The sequence below is a fragment of the Entelurus aequoreus genome, linkage group LG23 (genome assembly GCF_033978785.1).
Source record: "Entelurus aequoreus isolate RoL-2023_Sb linkage group LG23, RoL_Eaeq_v1.1, whole genome shotgun sequence".
NCBI classification, from domain to species: Eukaryota; Metazoa; Chordata; class Actinopteri; order Syngnathiformes; family Syngnathidae; genus Entelurus; species Entelurus aequoreus.
Genome location: NC_084753.1, coordinates 44,138,381 through 44,158,671, shown reverse-complemented (window position 1 = coordinate 44,158,671; position 20,291 = coordinate 44,138,381). Strand labels below are relative to the sequence as shown.

Sequence of the window (20,291 nt, the reverse complement as noted above, 5' to 3'; positions counted from 1 at the left end):
GTATAATAGACTGTATTTATATTATGCACATGTGAATAATGCTGTATAATAGACTGTATTTATATTTTTCACATGTGAATAATGCTGTATAATAGACTGTATTTATGTTAGTCACATGTGAATAATGCTGTATAATAGATTGTATTTATATTATGCACATGTGAATAATGCTGTATAATAGACTGTATTTATATTATTCACATGTGAATAATGCTGTATAATAGACTGTATTTATATTTTTCACATGTGAATAATGCTGTATAATAGACTGTATTTATATTATTCACATGTGAATAATGCTGTATAATAGACTGTATTTATATTATTCACATGTGAATAATGCTGTATAATAGACTGTATTTATGTTATTCACATGTGAATAATATAAATACAGTCTATTATACAGCATTATTCACATGTGAATAATGCTGTATAATAGACTGTATTTATGTTATTCACATGTGAATAATGCTGTATAATAGACTGTATTTATATTATTCGCATGTGAATAATGCTGTATAATAGACTGTATTTATATTATTCACATGTGAATAATGCTGTATGATAGACTGTATTTATATTATTCGCATGTGAATAATGCTGTATAATAGACTGTATTTATATTATTCGCATGTGAATAATGCTGTATAATAGACTGTATTTATATTATTCACACGTGAATAATGCTGTATAATAGACTGTATTTATATTATTCACATGTGAATAATGCTGTATGATAGACTGTATTTATATTATTCACACGTGAATAATGCTGTATAATAGACTGTATTTATGTTATTCACATGTGAATAATGCTGTATAATAGACTGTATTTATATTAGTCACATGTGAATAATGCTGTATAATAGACTGTATTTATGTTATTCACATGTGAATAATGCTGTGTAATAGACTGTATTTATATTAGTCACATGTGAATAATGCTGTATGATAGACTGTATTTATATTATTCACACGTGAATAATGCTGTATAATAGACTGTATTTATGTTATTCACATGTGAATAATGCTGTATAATAGACTGTATTTATGTTATTCACATGTGAATAATGCTGTATAATAGACTGTATTTATATTATTCACATGTGAATAATGCTGTATAATAGACTGTATTTATGTTATTCACATGTGAATAATGCTGTATAATAGACTGTATTTATATTATTCACATGTGAATAATGCTGTATAATAGACTGTATTTATATTATTCACATGTGAATAATGCTGTATAATAGACTGTATTTATATTATTCACATGTGAATAATGCTGTATAATAGACTGTATTTATATTATTCACATGTGAATAATGATGTATAATAGACTGTATTTATATTATTCACATGTGAATAATGCTGTATAATAGACTGTATTTATATTATTCACATGTGAATAATGCTGTATAATAGACTGTATTTATATTATTCACATGTAAAAAATAGCTAAGTGTTTATTGTCTATTGTGAGCGAGCTGTGGTGCTGAATTTCCCCCAGGGATCAATAAAGTACTTTGTTCTATTCTATTCTATTCTATTCTATACATCATTGCAAATGATCGCATAGCGTCCATGTTTTAATAGGAAGGTGCAAAGTTTAAAAACATTTTTATTGCTTTATAACTTTTTTTTGTATTGCTATATACATTTCTTTATTGCTTTATGCATTTTATTTTTATTGCTATATACTTTTTTTTTCATTGCTTTATAAAAAAATTTTATTGGTCTATTTATTTTCCTATGACAATGTCTGAGTCTATGATTTATTTTGTACAATTTTCCATTTTTTAAGTGGTTGTTGATTTATTATGTCAAGCTGACTATATAAGTGCGTCACTTCCGGTTGAAAATAGCCCACTGACCATAGATATATATCAGTAGATGGCGCAAGGCGGAGTCTCCAGCGTAGTTCACCGGCGGCCATCTTGTGACGGTCAACTATTCTGGTACGTTCTATGGTAGCTGTTGTAAGGTGAGTGATCTGCACAAACAAAAATACTCTTAACTCGCTGAAATCTTGACGGATTTACAAACGGTTTTGTTTATTACACACGTTATTAACGTGGCTATGATTCAGGATGCTTGGACATGTTGAAATTGCAGCTTTTCTGTTCGAAAAACGACTTAAAAAATAAGGTTGTATGTTTGTCCCTGGCCAGCTGTACCTATTAACGTTAGCTAAGTTAGCTGAACAATTTTGTTAGCTCGTTTCATGGGAAAAGGATCAGTGGGAGAGGCAGAATTGCTCTTTCTTTTCAACATAACTTAAGTTGCACATGATTTCCAAGCGGTTTGGTTTGTTAAAAACATCTTAAAATTTTGATACAGGAAATTGCTGGCTTTGTGTTTACAGAACTACGCCTACCAGTGAAGATGCCTGACTTTTGTGCAGCCTACGGATGCTCTAATCGCCGTAGTCTCAAAACGAGAACCCGTGGGATCACCTTTCACCGGTAAGATATGACAATATTATGACTATAATTAGGATAATCGTTAGTTACTTAGTGGATGTATGTACAATACAGGTCCTGCTACACAGGAACAGCGGGGCTATGTGAGATAATAGTATTGCAAGATTGTTGTTGACCCAAGGCTTTTTACACAATTGAATGTTTCTTTTGGACACCTTTCTTATAACTCTTTTAGTGTGGTTGTCTTATTCTTAAAGTACATACATGCATACATGCACATACATGCATACATGCATACATACATGCATACATACATACATACATACATACATACAATTACCCCAAAAATATGATAATTTAGGTGTGTATTTTTGTCCTTACCCTTAATGTTAAAGGAAAGAAGGGTGGAAAATGTTGACAATAATTTATATATCTGGCTACCTTTCTCACGTTTTTAAGGTTTCCCAAAACCGGAGAGAGGAAGAGGCAGTGGGAACTTGCCCTAAGAAGGGATGGTTTTGTTGCCTCTGGCAGGACAGTGCTCTGCAGTGAGCACTTTAGGAGTGAGGATTTTGACAGGACGGGGCAGACTGTCCGGCTTAAAGATGGTGTTGTGCCAACAATTTTCAACTTTCCAGCTCATCTTCAAAGGGTATGTGTATCATTGACCAACAAGAATTCAAGGTGTATAAGATTGATATATCAATATATAAATATGTGATTAAATGTCACACTTTAGTTTTTCTTTCTGCAAGTTTAGGAAGAAATAATGTGTTGCTTATTACAGCACATTTTAGACACTCAATATGTTTTTTTTCACTCTTATGTTTATTTTAGCCGATAGCAACAAGAAGCACAACCACTGCTAGAAGAGCGGAAGACAACCTGCCAATGGACTTGTCTCAGGATGAACCTCAGCCTGATGTTGTGAGTATTTGCATGTGGAATGTCCAGGTGTCATCAACATGTCCGTACACGGACAAATGTGTCCATTGGTCTTGGCTTGTCATATTATTATATTGAGGTGGTACTCTGTGTAAAAAGTTTGAGAACCACTGGCTATCTCACTTGCTCTGTCACTCATACACTTGGATGAATAAACATGTGCGAACATTGAAACTACACCCAGGGGTAGGCAACCTTTACAATCAAAAGAGTCATTTTTGTCCAGAGCCACAAAACATATTTTTGCCTTATAAGGGGACAAGCCTATTAAGATCAATTTCTTAAAAGTATGCTGAGTTGTGTTTTCTGTTGGAGAATTGGAGAACATAAAAATTGATTTAGGCTCACAGCATTGATAAGTGAACATTGAATTGTTAAAAAAGTAACTGTTATTAATTAACATATTACTAATATTTATATATTTGTATATTTTGCCAAAGCAACAGGGAGCCACTGGAGAGAGGCGAAAGAGCCGCAAGCGGCAGGCCACTGACCACCTATACGCATTGCCTGCTTGCCCCAAGGCTATAAAGGCCAAACTCAAAGAAGCCTCAGCGAGAGTGAGGAAACTGCAGCGGGAGAAGACTAATGCCTTGGCGAGAGAAAGGAGGGCCAAGAAAAACATGCGGGCTCTTCTGGAGGAACTGAAGGAGAAAAATCTCATCAACGAAGAGCTGAAAGACAAGCTTGAATGCTACTCAGGTAAAATAAAAATATTACATTGAATATTTTGTGTATTTTATGTTCTTTGTTAGACTTCCTAGTTACTATTAAAAGGAGACCTACTAAATCACTTTTACTAATTGAATTTCAGATCTTCCGGTTCACCTCCTGTCGAGGCAGGGCGTAGAGTACACCAAGGCCCAGAGAGATTTTGCCCTTACGCTCCATCTGCATGGTCCAAAGGCATATCACTACCTGAGAGAGACTCTGCATATTCACCTCCCACATCCCAGTTCATTGCAAAGGTATTCTTCATGATGTCTAATTTTAAACTAAATTACATTAACCACTTAAGCACTACAGACTGTATTATCATGAATGGTTAAACTTACTGATCTAACAGCTCATGGGCTCTATTTTGGTGAATCAGGACGATCATAACGCCGCTTACCGCCGGCACGAAAATAGAGCCCCATGTCTCATGCTGATACATTTTGATATTGTAGCTATTTTTAGTATGTCCAGTGTCCACAATAGGGATGCTTGGTTTAGTGGTTAAATGGCTACGTGGTTAAATGGCTACTTTTTATTTTTACTAAGGTGGCTGAGCTCTCTTGATGCCAAACCTGGTCTCAATAAAATGATGTTGGACATGCTGGAAAGACGGCGTCAGGAAGATGAGGCCAAGTACGGATGTGTCACTCTGATGCTGGATGCCATGGCCATCAAAAAGCACATCCAATATGATCCTCAGACACAAACAATGTCTGGATTTGTGGACATGGGGGATCGATTGAATGAGACTGACATTGCTTCCGAGGCTCTTGTGTTTATGGTGGTTGGGCTTCAAGGTTATTGGAAAGCTCCAATTGCGTATTATTTGACCAAGTCCCTCACACCAGAAACACAGAAAGTCTTGGTAGAGCATGCATTAGAAGAGCTGCATCATCGTCAGATAAGGGTGGTGTGCATGACAATGGATGGTCATGCATCCAATGTCAGTATGTGCACCCAACTTGGGTGCGATCTAAAGGCAAACCCCTGTGAGCCCTTGAAGACCCATTTCCCACATCCAGTAACCCATGACAATGTTTTTGTTATGATGGACGCTTGCCACATGCTGAAGCTGACACGCAATATGTTGCAGGTAAATGCTGATTATTGCCTATTTGCTCTGGTTGATTCGATTCTGCTTTTTATACATTTTGATTGTATTTACATAATTGTGGAGAATATGGTGCTTTACATTTGACGTGTGCAGTGAAAAAAGATTCTGATTCTGCAGGCATACAGCCCAATTAGAAGCATCACTGGCAGCATCAATTGGAGGTACATAGTTCATCTGAACAATGTCCAAAAGAAAAGTGGACTACATGCTGCCAACAGAGTCACAGATAAGCATGTGAACTTTGCTAATCAGAAGATGAAGGTATGTTTGTATGATGATTTATGTATAGAGGGCCGCAATAGAAATGGGCTCTAGGGCTTTATTGTGTTTTTATCCCTGGTGATGATGTTTGTATCTTGTAGCGCTAATGTGCTCTTCATTTGAACTATCTCCTTATAAACTCAATCAAGGTCTCCCTGGCTGCTCAGACTTTGAGTAACTCTGTGGCAGTGGCGCTCCGCACCTTGCGGGAGATGGGCTATGCAGAGTTCAAAGACTGTGAGGCTACTTCAGAATTCATTGAGGTAATACAGCTAGGGATTTGCATCATTGACCAAAATCGTTTTCCAATATTCTACTGTTCTTAACAACATTTGAGTGATTAATTGCTTTAACCCCTTTAATCCTGGTGGCATTCCCATTTTATCATGTCATCACAGGTGAGCGATTTCAGATTTTAAGTTTTCACAAAAACGTGAAAATACCAGATCTGAAAGTTCACAACACACCGCTTGTAGATCTTCTATTTGTGTTGTTCGTTATATAACAAAACATTAATACATTAACATTTGAATTTGGGCATCGGGAACGATTAAATAATTATGACCATCCTCAAATTCAACAATATGCAAGCACTTGGATAAAACTGTTTATACCTACCTCATACTTACCTCAGAAGCACCCTTATTGTCACATCTCAGATTTACAGGTATAACGCAGTGCAGCAATTTAATTTTAAAAAGCACAGCCACAGAGGAAATGGAGAGGAATCAAACTATTCATCATACTTAGATGTTTACTATCTGATACCTGTTGACACCCAGTTATGGTGATGATTTCAGTGCTTCCAGTTAATTTAGATATTTGTTTATAGATAACGGACAGGCTGTTTGACATATTGAACAGCCGCAATCCCAGAGCCAAAGGGTTCAAAGCCCCCCTTGGTTCAAGGAACTGGACAAGCACCAGGGAATTCTTGTCAAGAGCTAGGGGGTACTTGCTGACTTTGAAGATGGAAGATGGCACACCCCTTTACCGAACAAAGAGGTCTTTTAAAATAGTGACTGTTCTATTAGTGATGCACTGATACCATTTTCCCCCCACACAAGTATAAGTACAACTACTCAACTTTTGAGTAGTCGCCAATACCCAGTACAAATTCTTTATTATAATGAAATTATCAGAATGAGACTGCTGATTTAGAAAATAAGGGTTTATTTTATTCTTCGTTAGATGTATACAAGTAGTCAATTTACAAATCATTAAATTATCTAAGGTAAAACTAACGATTACCAACAGCTCAACTCTACCGGTTTCAGTGCATCCCTAAAGTCCATGACATAAGTTCATGAGATGCTCTGTTCTCTTGTTTATCATCAAGTTTATGTGATTCTCTACTATCTTCTGCATCGAGTTCAGATGCTCTGTCCTCCTGTCTGCATCGAGTTAATAAGATGCTCTGTCCTGTAAGATGTTCTGTCCTGTCTACATCGAGTTCATGAGATGCTCTACTCTTCTGCATCAAGTTCATAAGATGCTCTTTCCTGTCTGCATCGAGTTAATGAGATGCCCTACTCTTCTGCATTGAGTTCATAAAGTGGTACGTATTATTCATATGATACTATCTTGCTCCAATGTGTTTGCTGTCTGCAAATTTGTCTCTGTTCCAATTCTCTTGTGTTCAGTCCCCCCCCCCCCCCCCCCCCCAGATGCAGGTGTCAAAATGGTATGTATTGCATGGTCTGCATGCTCTGTTGTGAATTGATTCAAGCAGGTTTAGTGTCCTAAAAGTATTTTTAAGGATCCTAAACCTCACACTGATTATACATTTAAGATCAGGGATGCAAACTAGTCAGCTTTAGGTTACGGCCCCCTTTTTTCCCCCAAATGTGGCAATGAAGTGAATTGTGTGAAATGTGGATTTGTGTCTGCCCTGGCAGCTCCCTGAGAAGTGCTGCTCTGGGAGCATTCACTATTTTCACCCTATACCGTTTGTGTTTGCATCCCTGCTTTCTTGTGTCCTGTTTTGGCAGGATCATCATAGTAATACAATATTTGCTTTTGAAGGTTCCTCTCTATCCTGGGCTTCATCATCAATATCGACACGTTGATGTCAATGGTTCCTGTGCTGCTTGAAGGACAGCGATATGTCCTGACCTACAGGTTCAGCCAGGACCACTTGGAGCTTCTCTTTAACTCCATCAGAGCATCCGGTAGGGTTCATAATTCATATTTACCAGCCGCAACACTAAGTGACACGAAGTGTCAGCAAATGCTCGTATTGTTTTCAGTTTGTCGGTCCATATGTTTTTTGTTTTTTTTTGGGAAAAATGTGGTTCTGAAGACATATACAGTATCTGGAAGTGTCACAAACTATTTTTAGTATTTAGTAAAATGTCTGTGTGTTTGTCTATCTGTTTGCAGAATTTGTCACCACTGTGATACAGTCTGAATTGTATGATGATGTCATTCAACTTAATTTATGTGGAAAGATCATTCAGGGGTGGCTAGTTCTAATTTGTCTTTTTTTTTTTAAAGCATAAAGATATATTGAATATATATGTGTAATATACTCGTATATCTTGTGTTTATTTTAAGGTGGCTGGAATAACAACCCTAATGCCAGCCAGTTCAAGTACATCTTCCGAAAGCTGATGGCCCGGTGTGGGGTTGTTAAACCAAGCAGCAAAGGCAATGTGACTGCACAGGATGACACAGAGTCCCTACCAGCTGTAGCAATGTCCTCTGCTGCCCAGTCCTACCACATCGACACATCTACAAACCTGTCAGCTGTAGATATGTCCTCTGCAGAACAAAGAGAAGATCTTCCATCCCCGTTTGCTGACATTCCTGCCCTTGTACATGACCACAGCTACCTTCCCACCCGCTTCGATGGTCTTGTGGACAACGCTCTCGTGTACATTTCAGGTAGAGGTCGACCGATAGTGTATTTTGCCTATAACCGATAGTGCCAATAGTCAAAATCTGGGGGAAAACGATGGCCAATTAATCAGACGATAGTACTAAAAAAGAAATGTCCCCCTAATTTCCCCATGCTTATTAATTATTATTATAAGTTATTATATTATTAATCGGTCTACCTCTAATTTCAGGATTTGTTGTGCGACGGACGGTGAAGAAGCTGTCCTGTGATGTCTGCCGTGCCAGCCTGGTGACGGACGCTGCATCTGCCAGTAAGGACAAGAGCTACCACCTGCTGACTCTAAGAAACAATGGAGGCCTGGTGATTCCGTCTGAAGGCACGGTGAGGGTCGTCAGGGCAGCAGAGTGGGTCATTCGCCAGGCATCAGCAGATTCCAGACGATCACAGCCCATCAAACTGCTAGAGGTCCTCTACATTGTGCGGAAGAGGATAGGTTCAGAGGATGTGTTTTTGCTCGGGGAGCACATCGGCGACACACAGTATGGCATTGACAGTCACCACCATACGCTGGTAACATTAGTTGTGTCCCTGTTTTTCAAGCTAAGGCTGCACCACATTGCAAAAATCAATACTCTGAGCTTACAGAGTGGCAACATGAGACAGAAGCTCACCAAAGCAGTCCTTTTCAAAGGGCATTAGCTCCAACTGTGTGTGCACCGTGTGTCTTATTGGTTTTGTGTTGTACTGTATTGTATTGTGTGCAGCTGGTCCTTGTCTCCAAGACAAAATAAAATAACCTTGAACCTTGAAGCCCCATCTCTCCCCACCTGCCCCTGCTTCCTACATCCCCTCCACACCACACCAAGTTGTTCTTGGGCTTTTTTCGACTACAGGAACTCAGCGCACCGTGCTGTGTAGTGGTAACGCATTTCAAAGGTTCTGGATTTGTTTCCAAATCCAGAACCTAAATACAAAACCAATCACAGACCTTCATGGGTTTCTAGAAAGTTTCAGGTTATGGAAGGTATTGGTTAGGAATGGGACGATATGAAGATTTAATGTCAAAATATTTGTGATAAATGAGACAGAACTGGCCAGGACCTACTGTCTGTGAGATAATTTTATGTTGGTTTGGTTCTTCTGATAAAGGTGTGAATATCTATGCTATTGTCATTAGTTGTGTCCCTGTCATTCAAGCTAAGGCATTGCTAAATTAACAACTCTTAGCTTACAGAGTGGCAACATGAGACAGATTTTTATATATAAAATGTAAATATATTTAAATTTTAAAATGTATTATAAAATAACATAAATATTAACAATATAATAAAATAAATGGAATTGTATTTATTTATTTATATATATATATATTTTTTTTTATATATAAAAAATATCTCGGTAAATGTGTAATATAAATACTGTGTGTGTGTGTGTGTGTATAGCTATTGCTTTACCTATCTGCTTAATATTATTTTCATATGAAAGTCCATTATAAGTATGCAGTATCATAACTACATCTCTGACGTTTATAACAAACCAACCCGTTTGAAAATCGGTTGAAAATTGAGCAAGCTATGGTTATTTCAATAGTACATGCACCATAGACATTCATGTTATGAGTGGGCGTGCTGCCCGACGCAAGATGGCCGCCATGTGGCAACGTCGGTCTCCATCGGCCAGCAGCGCGGGTGAGTCATCTAGCCTTTATATATGTCTATGCCACTGACGAAGACATTTAGGAAACCGGTGTTTGGTAGCGCCTGCGCAGTTTGTATTAAAATTATTCAGAAGGGGGGAAAAAAAAGAAAAAAAGTCCCGCGTAAAATGGCGGGCGTGATGACGCAATTGGAAAAGCGGCTCGTTTCTCTCGCGAGATCTGACAACACCGCGCGGGATCTGAACAGGACGAGGATGAAGCAAAATGGCGGTTTTGAAAGGTCTGTGTACCTAATATCTGCATACATGTACACACATATGTCGTTTATTGAAGTCAATATCGTTGATATTTGTGTTGTATCCCGTGTACAGTAGTCTGGGCGCACTTTGACGCCTTTCGAGCGGGCTTAGCACGCTAGTTAGCTTAGCACGCTAGTTAGCTTAGCGTGCTAGCTGCTAACAAAGACATGCGGTAGTGATCAAGACGTGACTAAGCAGAGATCAGAGTGTTGTGATTGTGTGAAAGAACCATAGCAGAGTACAAAGAGGAACTTTGTCCGACAAAAGAGGAGAAGGAGCGACAACGTCAACTACTGGACGCTGTTTGCAACAAACATCAAGTTGTGTTGCACAGAACAGGTTTGTTTACTTCTTACTCTCACATAGTATATTGTTATATTATATAGTTATATTTTGATAAACAATCATAAATGAATATTTCAGCACATACACATTGTTGACATTTATAGTTATATTTTGATAAACAATCATAAATGAATCTTTCAGCACGTACACAATGTTGACATCTATAGTTATATTTTGATAAACAATCATAAATGAATATTTCAGCACATACACATTGTTGACATTTATAGTTATATTTTGATAAACAATCATAAATGAATCTTTCAGCACGTACACAATGTTGACATCTATAGTTATATTTTGATAAACAATCATAAATGAATCTTTCAGCACGTACACAATGTTGACATCTATAGTTATATTTTGATAAACAATCATAAATGAATCTTTCAGCACGTACACAATGTTGACATCTATAGTTATATTTTGATAAAAAATCATAAATGAATATTTCAGCACATACACAATGTTGACATCTATAGTTATATTTTGATAAACAATCATAAATGAATATTTCAGCACGTACACAATGTTGACATCTATAGTTATATTTTGATAAACAATCATAAATGAATCTTTCAGCACGTACACAATGTTGACATCTATAGTTATATTTTGATAAACAATCATAAATGAATATTTCAGCACATACACAATGTTGACATCTATAGTTATATTTTGATGAACAATCATAAATGAATCTTTCAGCATGTACACGATGTTGACATCTATAGTTATATTTTGATAAACAATCATAAATGAATCTTTCAGCACGTACACAATGTTGACATCTATAGTTATATTTTGATAAACAATCATAAATGAATCTTTCAGCACGTACACAATGTTGACATCTAGTTATATTTTGATAAACAATCATAAATGAATCTTTCAGCACATACACGATGTTGACATCTATAGTTATATTTTGATAAACAATCATAAATGAATCTTTCAGCACATACACAATGTTGACATCTATAGTTATATTTTGATAAACAATCATAAATTAATATTTCAGCACGTACACAATGTTGACATCTATAGTTATATTTTGATAAACAATCATAAATGAATCTTTCAGCACGTACACAATGTCGACATCTATAGTTATATTTTGATAAACAATCATAAATTAATATTTCAGCACGTACACAATGTTGACATCTATAGTTATATTTTGATAAACAATCATAAATTAATATTTCAGCACGTACACAATGTTGACATCTATAGTTATATTTTGATAAACAATCATAAATGAATCTTTCAGCACATACACAATGTTGACATCTATAGTTATATTTTGATAAACAATCATAAATGAATCTTTCAGCACGTACACAATGTTGACATCTATAGTTATATTTTGATAAACAATCATAAATGAATCTTTCAGCACATACACAATGTTGACATCTATAGTTATATTTTGATAAACAATCATAAATGAATCTTTCCCGTCTTTATCAAAATATAACTATAGATGTCAACATTGTGTATGTGCTGAAAGATTCATTAATGTTTGTTTATTAAAATATAACTATAGATGTTAGCCTACTATCAAAATGAAAGTCTTATATAAGTGTTATAATGAAGACAACACATGATGTAAGTGTCTATATTAGCTATATGTCCAAAGGTAAAGATGTGTGTGTCCAAGTGAAAGAAAACTGCAGGCTGTCTTCTTCTAATGGATGTATTACAATATCTGCCAAGCTTGGTAACATTTGCTGTGGTCTGGAACAACATGGCGCACAACCAACTATCAGAAATGCAGCCAATATGACATAGAGATAATGTGTCATGAGACATGCACATATAGGTTAAATCCACCAAGGACATAAGTCAAGGAAATTAAATGAGTTGAAATATACCTACAAACGAGGCATACAGCTAGCTTAAATAGCATGTTAGCACTCCAACAAGTCAATAACATCAACAAAACTCACCTTTGTGCATTCACGCACAGTATAAAATGTTTGGTGGACAAACGAGACAAAGGAGTGGCATGAAACATGTCGTTCTGGGGCAGCGTCGGAGAAAGTTGTACATGCAAAGCAGGGGTCACCAACCTTTTTGAAAGCAAGAGCTACTTCTTGGGTAGTGATTGATGCGAAGGGCTACCAGTTTGATACACACTTCAATAAATTGCCAGAAATAGCCAATTGGCTCAATTTACCTTTAACTCTATGTTATTATTAATAATTAATGATATTTACACTTAATTGAACGGTTTAAAAGAGGAGAAAACACGAAAAAAATGACAATTCAATTTTGAAACATAGTTTATCTTCAATTTCGACTCTTTAAAATTCAAAATTCAACCGAAAAAAAGAAGAGAAAAACTAGTTAATTTGAATCTTTTTGAAAAAATTAAAAAAAGAACTCATGGAACATCATTAGTAATTTTTCCTGATTAAGATTAATTTTAGAATTTTGATGACATGTTTTAAATAGGTTAAAATCCAATCTGCACTTTGTTAGAATATATAACAAATTGGACCAAGCTATATTTCTAACAAAGACAAATCATTATTTCTTCTAGATTTTCCAGAACAAAAATTTTAAAAGAAATTCAAAAGACTTTGAAATAAGATTCAAATTTGATTCTGCATATTAATCATAATAAGTTTGAAGAAATATTTCACAAATATTCTTCGTCGAAAAAACCGAAGCTAAAATGAAGAATTAAATTAAAATGTATTTATTATTCTTTACAATAAAAAAAATACATTTACTTGAACATTGATTTAAATTGTCAGGAAAGAAGAGGAAGGAATTTAAAAGGTAAAAAGGTATAGGTGTTTAAAAATCCTAAAATCATTTTTAAGGTTGTATTTTTTCTCTAAAATTGTCTTTCTGAAAGTTATAAGAAGCAAAGTAAAAAAAATAATGAATTTATTTAAACAAGTGAAGACCAAGTCTTTAAAATATTTTCTTGGATTTTCAAATTCTATTTGAGTTTTGTCTCTCTTAGAATTAAAAATGTCGGGCAAAGCGAGACCAGCTTGCTAGTAAATAAATACAATTTAAAAAATAGAGGCAGCTCACTGGTAAGTGCTGCTCTTTGAGCTATTTTTAGAACAGGCCAGCGGGCTACTCATCTGGTCCTTACGGGCTACCTGGTGCCCGCGGGCACCGCGTTGGTGACCCCTGATGTAAACAAACTACGGTGAGTTCAAGGACCGCCAACATCCATCCATCCATCTTCAACCGCTTATCCGGAATGAGGTGGCCAGCAGAGACCCCCAGACTTCCCTTTCCAGGGCCACATTAGCAACTTCCTCCTGGGGGATCCCGGAGCGTTTCCCAGGCCAGAGAGGAGATGTAATCCCCCCCATCTGGTCCTTGGCCTGCCTCGGGGTCTCCTCCCAGTGTAAAGCAGGAGGTTCTTCAAGAGGAAAGGGATGCTCTACAATATTTCAATGTAAAAGGAAGTTCCACAAGAGGAGGATCCACGAGCCTTCAAGATAAAAGAGGAAGAAAAGGATCCACCAGCCCCCCACATCAAGGAAGAAGAGGACCCACAACCCCCCATGTTAAATAAGAGGAGGGAGAGTGTCTTCCAGGGCAGGAGGAGGCTGATCTCCCCAGGTTTCCACCGACTGTGAAGACTGAAGACCAACTACCTGAGTCCTCAAGTAAGCACTACATCCTCATGTCGGAATCTGAAATACTTGAATAATCCCCCAGGGGGAATGAAGATCTTCAGCACAATCCCATTCAAGAGCAGACAAACATTACAGGGAGACAGAACAGGATCAAACATTACAGGGAGACAGAACAGGATCAAACATTACAGGGAGACAGAACAGGATCGCTGACGGGTCTGCCGACTTCCATCGCCACTTTACAAAAACGGTGAGAAACAGGTAAACGCTGAGGACAAAGAAGTATTCAGTCGAAGCCTGGGCCCCTGGAGAGGGAGTCCAGACTGAGGCCAAGGGGGGGAAAAAACCTCATAGGCATAGCACACATAAACGTGTGTAAGAGAGAAACATCAAAGGACATTAAAAGAGCAGAGGCGATGCAACCAGCCATTTCTACATACAGCTACAAAAGTACTACAAACAACAACAAAATACATATACACTGTGGTGGCCTCTGCGGTGTTCCACGCCATGGTCTGCTGGGGTGGGGGGGAGCATGGCCAGAGACAGGAGCAGACCCAACAAAGCAACCAAGAGCGCCGACTCCACCCTCGGCCGCCCACCGTGTTCACTTCACAACCACAGATGGTTCATCTACTTATTGACATTATTTACACATTACTATGTCTGTTTCAGTCACTATGTTATTTAGTCACTACAGTAATGTGTTCACATCCACAGGAACCACATGGGTTAGCCTACTCTATACAGTATTTACAACCTTACTAGTGTTCACTTCACATCCACAGATGGTTCATCTACTTATTGACATTATTTACACATGACTTTGTCTGTTTCAGTCACTATGTTATTTAGTCACTACAGTAATGTGTTCACATCCACAGGAACCACATGGGTTAGCCTACTCTATACAGTATTTACAACCTTACTAGTGTTCACTTCACAGTCACAGATGGTTCATCTACCTATTGACATTATTTACACATTACTTTGTCTGTTTCAGTCACTATGTTATTTAGTCACTACAGTAATGTGTTCACATCCACAGGAACCACATGGGTTAGCCTACTCTATACAGTATTTACAACCTTACTAGTGTTCACTTCACAGCCACAGATGGTTCATTTACTTATTGACATTATTTACACATGACTGTCTGTTTCAATCACTATGTTATTTAGTCACTACAGTAATGTGTTCACATCCACAGGAACCACATGGGTTAGCCTACTCTATGCAGTATTTACAACCTTACTAGTGTTCACTTCACATCCACAGATGGTTTATTCTACTTATTGACATTATTTCCACATTACTATATCTGTTTCAGTCACTATGTTATTTAGTCACTACAATAATGTGTTCACATCCACAGGAACCACATGGGTTAGCCTACTCTATACAGTATTTACAACCTTACTAGTGTTCACTTCACAGCCACAGATGGTTCATCTACTTATTGACATTATTTACACATGACTTTGTCTGTTTCAGTCACTATGTTATTTAGTCACTACAGTAATGTGTTCACATCCACAGGAACCACATGGGTTAGCCTACTCTATACAGTATTTACAACCTTACTAGTGTTCACTTCACAGTCACAGATGGTTCATCTACCTATTGACATTATTTATACATTACTATATCTGTTTCAGTCACTATGTTATTTAGTCACTACAGTAATGTGTTCACATCCACAGGAACCACATGGGTTAGCCTACTCTATACAGTTTTTACAACCTTACTAGTGTTCACTTCACAGCCACAGATGGTTCATTTACTTATTGACATTATTTACACATGACTGTCTGTTTCAATCACTATGTTATTTAGTCACTACAGTAATGTGTTCACATCCACAGGAACCACATGGGTTAGCCTACTCTATACAGTATTTACAACCTTACTAGTGTTCACTTCACAGCCACAGATGGTTCATCTACCTATTGACATTATTTACACATTACTATATCTGTTTCAGTCACTATGTTATTTAGTCACTACAGTAATGTGTTCACATCCACAGGAACCACATGGGTTAGCCTACTCTATACAGTATTTACAACCTTACTAGTGTTCACTTCACAGCCACAGATGGTTCATCTACTTATTGACATTATTTACACATGACTTTGTCTGTTTCAGTCACTATGTTATTTAGTCACTACAGTAATGTGTTCACATCCACAGGAACCACATGGGTTAGCCCAGTGATTTTCAACCTTTTTTAAGCCGCGGCACACTTTTTATATTTACAAAATCCTGCGGCACACCACCAACCAAAATGACACTCTAACACAGTATATAATACATATAGTTAATAATCTAAATGTATTTATACTCACTACTATTGCAATGGCTTTACAAGCTCGCAGTATTAATGTTTCTGCCACAGTGTGGGACTTTTTTGATTTAGCTACGAGTTCAACAACAAGGTAGCAAGCTTTGAGGGCTCTCTTGTTTACCTTTGTGGTTTTTCTCAGAAAAGTTGCCTGTTTCTCATTGTTTGTACGTAAGCGTACAAAATAGTCCATCGGGGTGTTTCGTTTGGAGATGGCGTTTAAGCTTGCTTGGCACCATGGCGCTATTGGATAGCTTCTCACCACACACCAAGCACTGCGGAGTCGGTGCTGTCGCATCCCCGGTGAAAGTCAATCCAAATGAAAGATAGCTTTCGCTTTATTGCCTCGAGCTCACCGTCTTTTTGTATTTTGTAGACCACCCATACTAGATCCTTCATCTGGGTCAGAATTTTGTCCAGGATCATGTTCGCCATTCGCATTTTCCCTTCTCAAAAACTTCTCCATCACTGTCACTTGCTCGCCTCCTCTTGCTGCGATCCCAAACTGTCACTGTCACGTGATGCGCAGCGCTAACTCGATTGTCTTTACAGGTATTTATCGCCCTCTGCTGCCACCTACTGAAATAGATGAGTACTACATTATCTGCCGCACTTTATTATAGCACGGACACCCGACAATGGTTAATTAGGAGATATTAAATAATTTCTCACGGCACACCTGACGATCTCTCACGGCACACTAGTGTGCCGCGGCACACTGGTTGAAAATGACTGGGTTAGCCTACTCTATACAGTATTTACAACCTTACTAGTGTTCACTTCACATCCACAAATGGTTCATTTACTTATTGACATTATTTACACATTACTATGTCTGTTTCAGTCACTACAATAATGTGTTCACATCCACAGGAACAACATGGGTTAGCCTACTCTATACAGTATTTACAACCTTACTAGTGTTCACTTCACAGCCACAGATGGTTCATCTACTTATTGACATTATTTACACTTTACTTTTCAGTCACTATGTTATTTAGTCACTACAATAATGTGTTCACATCCACAGGAACCACATGGGTTAGCCTACTCTATACAGTATTTACAACCTTACTAGTGTTTGTTTTCCTGCGTGGGAAATTGCAGTAATATGCCTGAACAAATCCTGAGTTTGCCCTCGTCTGTCCCGCAGACGTCTGTGAAGAACAGCAAGAGTGGACCTCCGGGTGGGAGCAGGAGGAGCCACAACCCACCCGCATAAAAAAAGAAGAGGAGGAACGCGGCGTCGGTCAGGTGGGAGAGCATCTTGAGTTCCCTGTGATGGGTGTGGTTGTGAAGAGTGAGGTGGAAGGTGAAAGTGAGGAGAAGAGGTCCACTACCACATGGAGGATGGTTCGAGTGTGTTGTGGCAAAACTTTTAAACACCAGAGTAATCTGGAAGTACGCGGTGGGGAAACCCTTTTCCTGCTCAGTCTGCGGTAGAGGTTTTGCACAAAAAAGTCACATGAAATGCCACATTAAGATTAAAGATTAAAGTAGCAATGATTGTCACACACACACTAGATGTGGCGACATTTGTCCTCTGCATTTGTCCCATCCCCTTGGGGAGCAGTGGGCAGCAGCGGCGCCGCGCCCGGGAATCATTTTGGTGATTTAACCCCCAACTCCGACCCTTTGTTGCTGAGTGCCAAGCAGGGAGGTTATGGGTCCCATTTTTACAGTCTTTGGTATGACTCGGTGAGAACGCACACCGCCGAAAAACCGTACGGCTGCCCGTTTTGCCACAAACGCCATTGTGGCCGCTCGGCACGAGAACGCACACCACCGTCGGTTGCCGCGTGTGTCGCCAAACATTCTCTTACACGCACGCAAAGTCACAAGTGTGCTGGTAAGAACGGAGAAAAACCTTTTCCCTGTTCAGTGCGCGGCGAAGGGAAACGCTTGAAGCCGCACATGCGTAGACGTCACCACAAAATGTTTCCCTGCTCGAGCTGCGACGAAAGATTGTGTGACCGATCGGCACGCACGAGTACACACACGTCCAGCTGCGAGTTGGAAAGTCACAAGTGTGCTGGTGAGTACCGCTCGACGGGAAACCTTTTCCCTGTTCAGTGTGCGGTCGAGGTTTTGCATCGGGGAAACGTTTGACTCGACACGTGCGAAGACGTAACGAGAGAAACTGTTTTCCCGTTCGAGCTGCGACGAAAGCTTTTGTGACCGATCGGCGCTCGCGGCACACATGAGAACACACACATCCAGCTGCGGGGTGTGTGTGCGGCCAAATGTTCACTTACCCGTACGAGTATAGTAACCACAAGTGTGGCAGCGGCAGGCCCACCGAGAGACCCTTTTCCTGTACGGTCTGCGGCGAAGGTTTTGTATTCGCCGGAGATTTGGAAGTACTCGGGCAAACACACACTGGGAAAAGACCGTATGTCTGTTCCAGCTGCATCGAAGGCTTTGGCAAACGATCAGCACTTGCGGGAACACACACATTGAGCTGCGGTGTGTGTGTGTGGGGAAAGATTCTCTTCAGGTGTGCTGGCGGGAAGAGCAGCAGCAACTGGAGAATAAATAAGATGTCAAAACCTCGTTAACTTTGACTTTCTGTGCGACGTCTTGGTTGTGTGACCAACACAATCTTCTTAGATGCCTTTTTTGGGGGACTAGTGTTTATATTTCTTTAAGTAAATGTGTATATATATTTGGAAAATGCACAATAAAAGTTGTAGGACAAAGCATCGGTTTATTATGCCAACCCTAATATTACCTTTTTTTAAAATTCCTTCTAAAAGTATAAAGAGTTCAAGTATCTACAAAAGCCCAAAAGCAGTGAAGTTGTCAGGTTGTGTAAATGGTAAATAAAAAGAGAATATAACAAATCCTTTTCAACTTATATTCAATAGAATAGACTGCAAAGACAAGATATTTCATGTTCACACTCACAAACTTTGTTATTTTTGGCAAATATTAGCTCATTTGGAATTTGATGCCTGCAACATGTTTCAAAAAAGCTGGCACAAGTGGCAAAAAAGAGTGAGAAAGTTGAGGAATGCTCATCAAAGACTTATTTGGAACATCCCACAGGTGGGTGCCATGATTGGGTGTAAAAGCAAGCTTCCGTGAAATGCTCGGTCATTCACAAACAAGGACGGGGCGCGGACAAAAATGGAGCTGTTTGGCCGCAATACCCAGCAATATGTTTGGAGGAGAAAAGGTGAGGCCTTTAATCCCAGGAACACCATGCCTACCGTCAAGCATGGTGGTGGTAGTGTTATGCTCTGGGCCTGTTTTGCTGCCAATGGAACTGCTGCTTTAAATGAGACAATGAAAAAGGAGGATTAGCTCCAAATTCTTCAGTACAAGCTAAAATCATCAGCCCGGAGGTTGGGTCTTGTTGGGTGTTCCGACAGGACAATGACGTCAAAAGTGGTAAAGGAATGGCTAAATCAGGCTAGAATGAAGGTTTTAGAATGACTTAAAGGTGTGGACAATGCTGAAGAAACAAGTCCATGTCAGAAAAGCAACACATTTAGCTGAACTGCAGCAATTTAGTGGTCAAGTGGTCAAGCAGAAGCTTGTGGATGGCTACCAGAAGCGCCTTATTGCAGGTCAACTTGCCAAGGAAGCAAATATTAACATTGCTGTATGTATACTTTTCACCCTCACATTTTCAGTAGAGCCATAATACATTCATAAAAGAAGCAAACTTCATGAATGTTTTTTGTGAGCAACAAGTATGTGCTCCAATCACTACATCACAACA

General features: G+C 38.5%; 2 protein-coding genes across 3 annotated transcripts in view; one reads left to right on the top strand and one right to left on the bottom strand.

Annotated features, from left to right (window-relative positions):
• Positions 1-20,291, bottom strand: part of LOC133640510 (polyubiquitin-B-like) — a 36,386-nt gene that overhangs the window by 10,979 nt on the left and 5,116 nt on the right. The gene's annotated exons all lie outside the window — the stretch shown is intronic.
• LOC133641067 (uncharacterized) lies at positions 6,874-9,128 on the top strand. Of its 2 annotated transcripts, none has more exons than XM_062034901.1 (4): positions 6,874-7,021; positions 7,489-7,634; positions 8,020-8,349; positions 8,535-9,128. In XM_062034901.1, the coding sequence occupies exons 2-4, from the start codon at positions 7,532-7,534 to the stop codon at positions 9,002-9,004; spliced, it is 903 nt and encodes a 300-aa protein (XP_061890885.1). In that variant the 5' UTR covers positions 6,874-7,021; positions 7,489-7,531; the 3' UTR covers positions 9,005-9,128. The 2 variants fall into 2 exon arrangements, with proteins under 2 accessions (XP_061890885.1, XP_061890883.1); XM_062034899.1 differs by lacking the exon at positions 6,874-7,021 and adding an exon at positions 7,114-7,147.

Coding starts and splice junctions, on each gene's coding strand:
- LOC133641067 (XM_062034899.1), top strand. Junction 7,635..8,019: donor TAACTCCATCAGAGCATCCG/GTAGGGTTCATA, acceptor GTTTATTTTAAG/GTGGCTGGAATAACAACCCT. Junction 8,350..8,534: donor CGCTCTCGTGTACATTTCAG/GTAGAGGTCGAC, acceptor CTCTAATTTCAG/GATTTGTTGTGCGACGGACG.